Source organism: Chaetodon trifascialis, chromosome 7, assembly GCF_039877785.1.
Source record: "Chaetodon trifascialis isolate fChaTrf1 chromosome 7, fChaTrf1.hap1, whole genome shotgun sequence".
In the NCBI taxonomy this organism is placed as follows: Eukaryota; Metazoa; Chordata; class Actinopteri; order Chaetodontiformes; family Chaetodontidae; genus Chaetodon; species Chaetodon trifascialis.
In genome coordinates this window covers 20,243,718-20,257,144 of record NC_092062.1, presented here as the reverse complement: position 1 = coordinate 20,257,144, position 13,427 = coordinate 20,243,718, and the positions used below count along the sequence as shown (strand labels likewise).

Below are 13,427 nucleotides of genomic sequence, written 5' to 3'. Positions count from 1 at the left end.
ATGCCGACTGTGTGTCTGGCACCGTTGTTAAGGTCTGGAGCCACACACAAGCTGTGTGCTCTGTCTGGCTTTTACACACTCTAAATGGGCTTTATGAATGGCTAGGACTCAATGACTGAGTCAACACCAGGGGCCACACTCAACCCAAACTGACAACAGGGTTTGGAGATAAGTCAGAAACAACATTCTCCCAGCGCAGCCAGGAAGCATGTTTAAATTAATATGCCACCAGGTTTTCTTTTGTTGTGCACTGCAAACATTGTGCTGTGGAGTGTGTCAATCCACAGATGTGATGCTTGTTTGCCATTCCTGGCTGAGCCCAAGTGCTTTTAAACATCGCTCTGCAGTGTCTATGCGTGCATGTGTTTGTGCTCTTGTCGCCCCATCAAAGCTAGCAATGAATCCAGCTCTCGACATTGCGTGGAGCCAGTGACTCTGACAGCCTCTCAGCGATGGATGGATGGATGGATGGATGGATGGAGGCCACTATTCACAATCTTGTGCCCTCAGTGCGATGAATACGGCTTGCCCCATTCACGACCATTAAAAAAATGCAAGGCTCATCTACTGTACAATACAAAGGAGCTACAAACAGATATGAGCACACGAGTCCTCACCATTGCTCTATCATCAGATCCAACACTCGACTGACATTCAGATCTGAATCCAGACTGAAGTCTGACTCAACAAAAGGAGCTGCCGGTGGAGAGAGAGGCCGGAGGCCAGATGTCAGCGTTTCAAGCCAGTCAGCGGCGTCAAACAGCGTCGGAGCCCGTCGTTTGCGTGACTTCCCAGTGGACGACAGAGGGGAGGTACAGATGGGAGGTGGTGGAGGAGCTGGGATTACCTGGCTGGGGTTTATTACAGCAGGAGATGGAGGGAGCTCCAGCAAGAGAGAGGAGCAAAGAGGTGAGGGCAGGAAGTTGTCATCCTTGTTGTGCTGCTGGGAGGCCTGGGACAGATCGGCTTGAGGAGGAAGAGGAGGAGGAGGAGTCGACGGGCCGAGAACTGAGTGGGCAGGGGATTTATGATCGGAGACATTGACAGAGCCTGGACGAGAGGTTGTAAAAAGGATTAGACACTAAAAGAAATACGAGCGTCATTTAGGATGCATTCTTTATTAATTACAGGACACTCACCGGCACAAGTCATAGGCTCATCCAGAATGTCGTCTATGGACTGCCGAGGGTCCATCTGTGGACAAAAGAAAGACAACTTTAAATCCAGCGGTACAAAAGGAACTCTTGGTGATCTTTTCCTGTTCATCTGCAGACTCTAACCTGTGCTTTCTGGATAGCCTCCTGCAGTTCTTCCTCAAGGCTGCGAACTCCAGTCTGAACAGGACTTGCTGTAATCTGCACTGGCAACTCAAAGTCCTGGCCAATCACATCACACGGCTGGCAGCAAAACACCTGATTAGAAAGCAGGGGTAAATTAGTTTACTTGCAGCGATGAGAGTATGCTCACATGTTTGACCAGATTTATAGACTGAAGGCTCTGTAGTGTACCCTTGAAAAGCGATTATTGAGATATGTGTGTATTGATTTGTGTGTTCACCTGTGTAAACAACACTTCTGTCTGCGCATCCGTTTCTGGTTTGCCTCTCGAGCATCCAGGATCCTGTTGCAGGAAGGGATGAAGAGATCCTCCACAAGACTGGAGGAATAATTTAAAAAAGTATTAATGACTTCAGTTCTGGGAAAACGAGCAATTCTCTAACACGTGTAGACCAATGGCCAGAGCCTTTCCTCGCTCACCTCGTTGCCCGCGTTAGTAGAGCGGTCCCTGGGTCTGCTCCTCAACCTCTCCCTCATCTCCAGCTCCACGCTCAGCTCCTGCTGCTGTTGCCGCTGCTGCTCGTTCTCGGTTCTCCAGGGAGTCCCGCACTGCAGGGGCGAGGAGGACGACATGGGTAGACTGGGACTTGGGGTTCCTGAGGCAGTGCTAGCAGGAGCCAGGAAGACAGTGTTGGTAAGACCACACTGTTCGCCTGCCAAACTGGCTGACACAGCGTTCGAGAAGCCATTCGGAATTCCTTTCGAAGCGTCGCTGAGAATCGCATTAGGCATTCCCCTGTCCGGGATGTACATCTGTTGGTTCGGGCTTCTGCCGGGCGAGTCTAGTCCAGAGCTGGAGCTTGAGCTGGGGCTCTGGCTGGGTGGCAGTGGGGGGCATGGGGTGAGGGGCTCCAGGCTGGTACCCAGCTGGCAGAGGGGAGCAGGGGCGAGGCAAGAGTGGGGAAGCTGGAAGGGTCGGAGACGCTGCAACAGAGCAGGTTTTGTGCCGGAGACAGGGAGGCCGCGCTTACGCAGCTGCTGCCGCAACTCCGACACCTGAGGAAAGACAAGAGGTGGGGGAGGGAGGGCAGAGGACACTTGTCTTCACCCTGACTTGTAAATGATAGTAAGCATTCTCAGGCATTCGCTGCAAAGCTTTCCTGCTTTTCTTACCGTTAGATCGACCAGATTTGCAGGGAGGAGCTCAGGCTTGGACGCAGGGTTTGCGTCCAGAGGGGTGTGGTTGGTTGTGGCGGGAACTGGTTGGGGATTCAGTGGCATGGCTCCAGAGGACTTTACAAGATCACTATGATCTCCACTGAAGGAATGACAGAAACATTTACTTTTGTCATTTAGATTTTATTCTAGATTTTCAATGACAAACACACAAGAAAGACAGTGTGACAATACAAAGACATGGCTATTATATTATAGACATATTGTGAGTCCAACAATGATCCTGTTACATTACAAAGAGAAGACAGACATAAGCATTAACTAACCCAACATCTGATGTCTCATTGATAAAGCACAGATAGCCGGCTCATTTTGGTTGATCTAATGCTGAATTGACATACCTGGCTACAACAGTGAGCTGTTGTTGTGACTGTAGCTGCTGCTGCTGCTGCTGCTGCTGCTGCTGCTGCTGCTGCTGCTGGTTCTGGAGGATCTGCAGCTGGAGGAAGACCTGCTGCTGATTCAGGAGTTGGGAATAGGCTGGGTCTAAAGGCTGGGCAGGGGTAGGGCTCTTCTGTTTGGCTCTTCCCCCTGAAAATAAACCCTTTTTAGGTTCAATTCAAACTTCTGGCAACAAGAGTAAGCCTTGATTGGACAAATGGAAAAAGAATTGGAATAAATGTAGAAAGGTCAAATAAATAGATGTAGGTACCTCCAGCCCCAGACCCTCCCCTCTGGTCTGGAGGAATGTACTGGTGATACTGGAGTTTCCTCATTTTGGGTTTGGTGTCCCGCGGTTTCCGTGGACGAGGGGGGTGGTTGAAGTTGAGGGAGGTGGGCAGGGAAGAGGAGCAGGCGGGGCTGGCCGGCCGAGCTGTCTGCAAAAACACACATTGCCCAAAAAACTATAGCTATTCTGTGGTTCTAGTGAGTAATTTTGAGAGTAGCGTGTAAAATATTAGAGAGAAAATGTCAAGTCGTTTCATGCTGTTTGACAGTATTTGCCCCATGTCAAGGTTAAGTTCTTGCATGATACGTACAAATGCTTCACAAATCTCCAGATGACAGCATGTGCTGGTTCTGACATACAGCCATGCTGCTTGTGTGTGAATGTGTTAACCTACAGGGCAAATACGCAGCTCCCCCAGAAGTGCAAATTGACAGTAATGAATGCAGAGCAGCTTGGAGACGAGCATTGTGTTTGACGAAACAGAGGAGTGACCGTCCTGTTGGGCTGAAGACCTCCACAATGCTCTTTTATCTCTTATGTTGTATACCTGCTGTGAATACCTGCCGCCGCAGCAAGCACATACACAATTTAAGTGCTGTTTCTCTGCATGAAAATGTCATATTACCACATTTATATGAGTGCGTTCTTAATATGATCATTTGATTTGAGGAGTCATGAAAAAGTTATAAAAATTCAATGAGCCAAAACATGAAAACTGAAAGCAGGGAGGCTTTTGTGTGCTGGCATTAGCATGCATTAACCCCACATTACCTTTGGCAGCAGGGGTGTGGTCTGAGAGGTCAGATAAATCCCATTTGGTCTCCCAGTTGTTGCCATGGAGTTTGAGTCACCCAGTGTTACACTCATCGGTGGTCTGATGCCCTCGGTTGCCGGGAGCAACGCCAAACCAGACTGAAGGCAGAATATCAGATTATCATAGCTGACATATGAGGCTATTTATAAATGCAGCAGTCTGTTAATATTCACTTTAATGTATTTATTGAAGGTTATTGGCGGGAATTAACTGATCAGGCTTCCTCCCCTCACCTGAGCGTGACTGGGGCTGTGGCTATTAAGGGGCGGGACCACAGCTGAGAAGTCACTCAGTAATTGGTCACCTGAGAGCCCTGGCAATGAAGAAAAGGCTGGTGATTGGTGAACGCCATTTTGCTCAGTGGGCGAGGAGGAGGAGGAGGAGATGTCATCTTCGAAGACATCAGCTGACAGAGGGAAAGAAGCAGGACCTGAGGCAAAGAAAAGTGAAAGGAGGTAAGGTCAAAAGAGGAACAGAAGACATCGGGTGGGAAATAATAAAGGAAAAAACTGAGTGTGATTCTGGATGTGTGTGCCCGTGCATGCGGATGTTGACTCACGATTCTCCAGGGGCAGCGTGTGTTCAGGCTGTTGATCCGCAGGTCCAGGCGGATGCTGGATCCTCTCAGTGAGGTCCTGCGCCTGGCGAGCCTTCTTCTGCCTCTGGGCCCCACACACAGTCCTCTCTGCGGGGGGGGGGGGTTGAATCGTGCAGATAAGTGGAGAGAGGGGGACAGATGGGAGATCAGCAGAGAGAGAGGAGACGAGATTGGAGAGAGAGAAACTACAGGATTTCTGAACATATGTGATGTGAGCGTGCACAACAGTGTTGCCACAGGCTATCAGTCCCAATTCAAACCAGCAGAGGCATCAAAAAATAGTAAACACTCCTGCCCACGGGGAGATGTATTCCCTTGGATATGCGCACACACATTCACGCAACGTTTTTAAAAGGGCAGAAAAGGATTGTTTGAAAAGTCAGATGTTATAACAGTCTTTTCAAATTAAAAGGTTGGAGGGTGAGGACAGGAGAGATAAAGACAGACGAGGGAGAGAGTAATGGCAGAAAGTGATGATCCCTGGATGGGTGAGTTTATCATGTGCTGTCAATCACTGATATGTTTGCAGGCTGCTTAAAATGCAGAGTTACAGCGTGCAACAAGGTCACATTTCTGTGTAACTGACAGCTGATGAAACATCGAGCCCATTGACAGATTTACACGCTTCTTTTCCACACAACTACTGTACAACAGGGAGCGGAGGGCGGCACAGATATGATCAAATGCATACAGGAAGAAGGACTGAGGCAGGGAAACATGCTACTGTGCTCTTTGCTCGGAGCACACAGAGTAAAGCAGGAAGGACACAGCAGTATTACTGTTGGCAGGGCATCACCTTGTGCAGTTTCGGTGTTCAGACCACTAGGGGGCAGCTTCTGAGCGGCACCATCGTCGGATAGACGCTGCATCAGGAAACAACAGGTCAAACCAGTCAGGGCCCAGAGATTTCAAGCAGTTCATTCAGCAGAAAGTGAAATAAAATTAAACGCCAATGCAGCCTAAAGAAATGCTCAGTTACAGCAGTGTTTTCCCCACAACATTTGCAAGGTTTTTGAAGGAAACTGCGCTACAAATTAATCATTTTTAAGTGAAATGGCTCCACACAAGAGACCACCTAACCCATTCAGTGGTGGGGGAAACAGTGATCTCTATACGAATCATTTCTCACAATTCATATTCATGTGTTTCTTATGATATTACAGGAAGTAACAGGTAAACAAAACTGGGGTCTCATTCTGTTCAATTAAATATAATGAACTATATAAATGAATAGAAATTACAAAACAACAACAACAAAAAAAACAACATGGCACATACAGGGAAAAATGTCTTTACATGGCAGCTCGACTGTAACTGCATCAATGCATCACGCTGTTTGGATATTATTGAGAAACTACTCACCAGAGCTTCACTCTGGTCTTTCTCTGTTTTTTGTGGGGAACAAGCAGATTTCAGCCCTATGGACACAAAAACATGCCTGGATAAGATTAAATGACATGCAGGGTTTTCATTTTTATTTTTTTTTATTTTATTTTTTTTGTCTTTTAGAGATTGCCAGCCTAGCAGAGGAGAAACCCAGGTGAACCAATGCATCAACAAAGCACTTTCAGCCCTCAACTCATCCTTCCAAGTTACAGCATGGAGCATCTCAGGCGCTCTTTTGTGTTGGCAGGCGTCAGATTGTGCGCTGCTTCTTATGCAACCTGCTTCAGCCTCAGACAACGAGGAGAGAAATGAAGCAAGGTGCCTCTCGACAAAGTACCTGACACTGTATTTCTGCAGTCTGGACTAGTCTGTGTCACATTTGCTGCACAAATCTGACTGAATATATCTGTATTTTATACATGCAGCACAATTTATTCACACATTTATCTCCACATAATCCCTGTTGATTAAGAACCTGTTTTTTCACACATATGTTGCCTCTATGCATTTACGTTTGTATCCAAATGAGCAAAATCCACATTTCAGAACAAAAGTCTTCATTTTTAACATCTCTGATACCTGCTGCATGTGTAGATGTATTAATGTGAATACAGTGCACAATTTGTATGCAGATTTGTGGTTATCCTCCTTATTATTCCCACTGATTCATAAAGAAAAAATTGCATCATGCTCTTGGCATAAATGTCTCTGTTATATTAATAGGGGCATTATTAAATTAAACTTTATATTCAACAAAGGAAGGCTGTTGCCCAAGCAGAAGTTTTAAATCATATCCACAGAAATTTAGACTCCGAAACTAAAATCAAAACAAAGTAAAATCTGGTCAGTATAGTAAATCCTACAAAGGCATTTACTAATCAATAAGCAATCATCTGTCAGAGCAAAGAGGTCACCTGAAGATCATTAATATGAAATCCAACCTGCAGTCATAGTGTAGATGGATCAATCACAATGTTAATGATACACATAGACTAACCAGGGTCTGCATTGATTTCACTCTGCCTTCGGTTCTGAATCCTCAACTGCAGGACTGAAACACAAGAAGAGAGATTGAGCTGGCTCCATTAAAAACAATGATGAAATATCACAAGTTACACCGATGGAGCAGTAAGTTCGTTTGATTCCTCACTGGAGAACTCGGCACTTATCTGAGAAAAGAAAAGATGCTGACGGAGAAAGGTTGAGCAATGCAAGACGATCACTGTCAAACGATACGGCCTTGCAACTTATATGACCCCATGACTTTGCAGTGCTTCTAGATTATATATCTACTTGCATTCTTGCACAGACCTACACACCACAAGTATGCACACACGCATTAACATTCAGCACACACACAAACAGGTGAAGCAGGGCAGGGCTGGGCCCGTTACACCGAGTGCTTCCCCCCGATGATACATGTCGGTGAGTTTTGAGACCTGAGAGACCTGACAAGGGGAAGGGGAGGACTGCGCGGGGGGCTGAGGGCAGCGACTATTTATCTCTCAGTATGTCTATTTCTGTTGGTCCCATCCCCCCTTCAGCTGTCCCACTCTCTCCACAAGTCTCTCATGCATCCCCACCTCCTCACGTCACCCTCATTTGTGCTAACTATATTCTTCCTGCTTTCCTGCCGCTGACAACTCAAAACAAAAGTTTAACGCTGTAAAAATATGGATTTAAAGCAGATTAACACGCTGTGCTCTGTTGCCACAACAAGCGGTGCTTATCACACCAGATTTCCTGCTAGATTTCCCTCTGTTTGTGTGCCTCTAACATTAGACTGTTTAGTATTTTAACTGGGGGCCCAATGCATGTCTTGAACTGCCCTTTAAATTGCATTACTGAACATTCATTACATAACTCAGTGTTCCCAGCCCGGGGGGTCAGTCCTAAGATAAATCTGAGGGGTGTCGTTAAAAGATTAACAGGATAAGACAAAATAAACATATTTCTAAAAAGGTATTTTTCTTGTAAAACACTGGCTATTTTAACCTCTTCAGACCTCTTAAAATCATTGAAATTAAACATTATTAAAGGGACATTTTGACTGAACCTGTGATGAGCGGCCGCAAGATGAGAATCTATTATTTAAGATAAGGATTAGCCCTCTTAACATCGACCTTACCATCTAGCATATGCCTACTTTTAAGACATGAAAATAAAATGCATGTCAAAGGTCAGCTAAACCAGATATGATTGTTAAACATTAAATAAGAACTCAAACTAACTGAATCATATCATCCACCGGCTGACACAGGCTCATGTTTATTTCACATCAGTCTGATGCACTGGCAGACCTCCTTAAGCTCTGCTATGTACGTTCATGATTCCAAGTGGGGCAGCTGCCCTAAAGAATCACGTTTTCCAGCAGGTGTTTGTACACCTAGGAGGCTGCCTCTACGTCGTTTCCTCGCCTTTCTATTTTACCAGCTGTTAACGACAGCTGCCTGTGAGCACAACAGCAGCCGCTACAAGTTGTAGGGGAACTTGCATTATAGGAAGGTTGTTAAATGTTGTTTGTCACAGGTTGTGTCCTGAAGGTTGTAATCATAGAGTAATATATTGCATTAGTAAAACTCTGGACGATCACTTCGGATTAATTTCAGCCATTCTTTAACTATTTTTGCCTTCAAGATCTTAGAAGACTTACAGACTGTGGTATGATATACATTCAACTACAGCGTTTACATTTTTATATCATATATAATGACTCAAGATCCTTTTTTCAAAACTATTTAAAGTACTCTACTTGAATATTTTCATTTTGTGCTACTTTATACTTCTACTCCACCGCAGTTTGGAGGTAAATATTGTACTTTATACTAGATTTCTTTCACAACTTTAGTTACAAGTTACTTAATAAAGAATAATAAATTCTGGCGCATTATTGTAGACTAAGCTACCCAGCAGTATATGAAGTCAGTTAGAATGAACCAAACCTTTAACAGCTACAACATTAAAATGATGCACACATTAATGTATCATTCATTACAATTATAATTTCTAATTAAAATGTAATGATATAATATATGAGGGAAAAAGTGGGTCATTCTGCACAAAGAATACTTTAAGTATATTTTCTTCTGACTACCTCTATACTTTTACTGAGATAAAATTTTGAATGCAGGATTTTTACTTTTACTACAGAGTATTATGACACTGTGGTATTGCTACATTTAGTTGAGTAAAAGAAAAAACAAAACAAAACTTAAAATCCACTGGAGTTTAAGTTTTTGTTAATCTCCTAAAGGTCCCTTAAAGGTCCACTGTTCAACAAACAAACTAACCCATGTTGTGATTAAAGTGTCACAGAGCAACATGCAAAGATCTCTATCTGTGGGTAGCAATCACTAAATCTATTCACCATGATCAATACTTCCATTCAATTGATCACATGGCAGACATTGTGACCGACCAGCCAATAACCTTCACAAACACTTCCCCTCTACATATTGATGCTAATGTTGCCAATCCTGCCGGAGATGTAAAGCCATTGTTGCGGGAAAATAAATCCCTCTCTCCTTTAATTGGCGTGAGCTGAGACTCCAGGATCCTCACCTGAGCGGAACTTGTTCCGGATGAGGAGCGACCTCTCAGAGGCCAGCAGCGTCATGGTGGAGGAGAGGGCGGAGGAGCCAGGGAGTGGAGCAGAGAGAGAGGAAGTTCCTGGTGTCACTCTACCAGGAGGAATGGACCCCTCTCCTTCTGTCTCTCGCTGCTGGGAGAGCAAGAGGAAGCAGGGGAGTGAGAGACACAGATGCTGGTTAATCCACTGACAGACACAAACCGATATTGATAGAGGCACACAAAGCACAGCGGAGATAGATTGAGGGGGAAATAGAGACGCAAAGCCGCTCAGACCTACGGGCAGACTGAACGCCGCGGTGAGCTGCTCTGGCAATGGCAGGCCTCCCCATAGGCAGCCTGTCATAATCACGCAGAGAGTCACAGAGGCCCACCCACAGAGACAGAGCCAACGACACAGAGAATTAAACAGACAAGGAGGCTTTTAGAGAGGAAGAGGAAGAGGAGGAAGAGGAGAGCGGAGCCCCAGCAGATACTCGGGACGCCAGGCTCGGAGGACGCTGATCGCGCCGGACACACATGAACTCACAACACCTGCAGCATCACACAGCACATTTACACCGTGACGGCAGGGCCACAAATGTGTCACACGCTAAAAGAAGAGCGAGCCGCCTCCAAAATAGAGAGAGCTGAGAAATCTACATAAGCTGCATTAGTGCACACACACACAGCCTATTAACAATATTGATTTGAACTGGCCAGCCACAGAGCACCCAGAGGAAGCCTGTTTGCAGGGAACGGACAAACACACACACACACACACACACACACACACACACACACACAGAAAAACCACCGCACACGTACTTTGGAATAGCTGAGGTTATGCATACTAAATCACTGCAGAGCTCTCTCTATTCCCAATCCCATACATGCACACACCTCACTTATTTACAATATGAGGAGTCCAAAAGAAGGCCACTCGCTCATGAGTGCAATCAAATAACAAGCAGCTGATTGAGATTTCTCGTCTGGCACGGGCATTATTTCAGAGTAGGGCACTGAGGCACAGGAAGGCGCTGAAAAAACACTGAGAGAATAAAAGCAAGAGAATGAAAGAGAATACTTACAGGAAAGGAGAGAATTGAGTCCCTCGGGGGAAATTGGAGTGGATTTAAGATTAAATTGAGAGAGGTGCGAGATGCAGGAAGAGAGGGAAAGAGAGAACTTCGTAGTGCGTTTAATGACGATTTCTTTCTTTCATGTTCTTTTCATATCCTTTTTTTTTCTTTCGCCCCCTTTTCCACACTTCTCACTTTCTCTGGGATTGTTTTTTTTCTTCCTGAAGGTGAAGTGCAAAGAGAAAAAGGATCTGTGGTTCCTTCGTCCCCTTACGATACAAACTCACCCTCTCTACCTCTGCCTCGCTCGCTCTGCCCCTCTCCCCATCCGCCCCAAAGCATCCTGGGTCCTTGGTGCCAACTGTGAGCGACTGTCAAACTTTACCCCTCCCCCCCAATGCCCCCCCCCCCCCCCCCCGTGGCCCTTCACTCCCCCCTGACATCTGCTGACTGATTGATTGAGAAGCACATTCAAAGACAATGAGCACTTCTGTGTTTGCTCGGACGTGTCTTTGACAAAAGTAGACCGGCTGGCCAAATTAGCGCAGCGCCTTCATGTTAGGAGCTGAACTGTCACGTAATGTGATGGGTAGAAAAGTGAAGGCAGGATAAAGAGACGGTTTATTACATGGCAGCGAGAAAAGCCCAGGAGTGTTTTGGACTCACATCAAATCATGTACTGCAGCAAGACTGCAGGCTCATATGCTCCTGTCAAGACACCTTTGGGTCACCCTCTTAAAGTGATTTAGTACTGTTTGCGTGCAAGTATATGAGTGTGTGTGTGTGTGTGTGTGTGTGTGTGTGTGTGTGAGAGAGAGAGAGAGAGAGAGAGAGAGAGAGAGAGAGAGTGTGTGTGAGTGTTTGACACCAGAGAGTCACAGGTCAGTAAGTCAGTGTCCGTCAGCATATAGTTTACAGCATGTATCAGCAGTGGTGCCAGGCAAAATCACCCGAGTTTCACCTCACTGTTCAGGCCTTCAAAGCAACTTGGGTGAACATGGAGGACGGTGTTTGCCTGTGTGTGCATGTGCGTTATGTGTGTGTGCATGTGCTTTGTGTGTGTGTGTGTGCCTTTGGGCTGCAGAGGGGGGAAAAGTGGGGGAAGTGAGGTCGTAGCTGGAGCACCTGTTCTGTTGATTTGACAGACAGGCCGGTGTGTGCTGGTTCAGCAGGTCATAGAGCGGGGGAGACAGAGAGGGAAGGTACAGAGGGTGAGGCAGAGCAGACTGCAAAAGTTGGAGTGGAAGGGAGGAGACGGGGGGAGGGAGTCTTTACGACGAGGACAGGAAGAGAGCTGCAGCCGACAGGGAAACGGAGAGACGCACACAAAAAAAAGGAGGCTGCTGCCATTTTATCTGATGTGGGAAGAAAGGCCCTGACGTTGAGATCCACTAATCAGAGAACACGGAGCACAGATAGCACCGCATGGGCCAATTACGGTTGCCATGGAACAAAATGGAACAACTAATGGAACACAAAATGAATGGGAACCTTAATTTAATGTGCAGTGATAGATGGACAGCTCTTTCAGGTGCCATTTGCACAGTCCGCCTGCGTTTTTTCATCATTGTAAAATCTCACCTTTGACAGCTTTTCCTCTCATGCCCTGTAAATGCATTTCACACACACACGCACACACGCACGCACACACACATATATATATATATAAACACAGAGTGCACTGACAGCATGGCACATTATTGAGGGAAAGGTGATGTAATTGGTTCCCCTCCAAAGCTACACCCTCGCCTCTACAGCCTGGACTCCCTTTCTGATTAACACCTGTTACCCTCCTTCTTTCTCACTCCCCCTCCCACTCACTCCTGCACACACACACATACAGAGAGAGAGAGACTCCACAGTCTGAATCCTGCAATGAGCAAAGAGGCTTGCACGCTGTTAACCTTCCCCTTGTGAACTATCACATTTCCCAGTGTAATTCTGTGGTCACATGCAGCACACATGCTACGAAGCGCCATATGCTGCAGCTTGGAATAAAAGTACCCTATATGAATATTCAGGGGCGATTTCATATTTATATCAAATATGCCTCATTTACTGCTGAAGCTGCAGAATTTGAATGTAGATCCAGCTCTCTGGGCTCTCCTGCCCTTCACCCTGGTAGTACCCCTCCACCATTTGAGAGAGCTGAGAGGCAGCACAGGGAATAAGCCAGCACATGCAGCACATCACAGGCGTAAGTGTGCCCTCACATGGCTGAGCTGTGCAATGACACACACACACACACACAAAAAAAAAAAAAAAGAACTGAATCCATCCATGGTTAGTTTAGCTTTCCATCATTTTGGCTCTCAGTGGCAATAACGGGACGTCTGTGATGCAACAGAGCGGATACAGAACAAACATATCAAAGTGGCGAGTGTATCAAAGACAATGAAAAGCTGAAACACACCAGTCTAACACACTTCATTACATCTGCTGCCTCTGCCTGCTCCTTCATCACTGCATCTATTGCCGTTCCTCCTCTACCTTTATCACTTCAATCACTTGGCCATGTGCCTTGTGCCACTCAGGGGCCCTGCTGCCCGTTCCACTTCACGCAGCACAAACACAGGAGCAAACACACACACACACACACACACACACACACACACACACACACACACACACACACACACACACACACACACACACACACACAGACGAGGGTAGATTTCGAACACACGCAGAGGCTCCACAGATTTCTGTCTTCTCTCTGTCTGTCTGTCTGTCATTCACTGCACTTTGAAGCTCTGTGCAGTCTGGAAAGCTGCCAGACCTGCACGCACACACACAC

The 13,427-nt window shown here is 46.1% G+C and overlaps 1 protein-coding gene across 1 annotated transcript; it reads right to left on the bottom strand.

Annotated features, from left to right (window-relative positions):
- Positions 1–185: 185 nt before the first annotated feature.
- On the bottom strand, positions 186–9,630 carry LOC139334174 (myocardin). Its single transcript, XM_070966935.1, has 14 exons — positions 9,543–9,630; positions 6,979–7,032; positions 5,958–6,013; positions 5,320–5,458; positions 4,557–4,682; positions 4,231–4,427; positions 3,955–4,095; positions 3,166–3,331; positions 2,855–3,044; positions 2,451–2,595; positions 1,758–2,333; positions 1,281–1,412; positions 1,140–1,194; positions 186–1,050 (listed from the first exon to the last, which is right to left on the bottom strand). The coding sequence occupies exons 1-14, from the start codon at positions 9,595–9,597 to the stop codon at positions 614–616; spliced, it is 2,469 nt and encodes an 822-aa protein (XP_070823036.1). The 5' UTR covers positions 9,598–9,630; the 3' UTR covers positions 186–613.
- Positions 9,631–13,427: the final 3,797 nt, after the last annotated feature.

What these genes read in the sequence shown, in the direction of transcription:
- LOC139334174 (XM_070966935.1), bottom strand. Translation starts at nt 9,597, where the DNA reads ATGACGCTGCTGGCCTCTGAGAGGTCGCTCCTCATCCGGAACAAGTTC. An exon ending in GGGAGGGTCTGGGGCTGGAG is followed by an intron (nt 3,045 to 3,165) that starts GTACCTACATCT and finishes GTTTATTTTCAG; the next exon opens with GGGGAAGAGCCAAACAGAAG. An exon ending in TGAGCCTATGACTTGTGCCG is followed by an intron (nt 1,051 to 1,139) that starts GTGAGTGTCCTG and finishes CCTCTCGTCCAG; the next exon opens with GCTCTGTCAATGTCTCCGAT.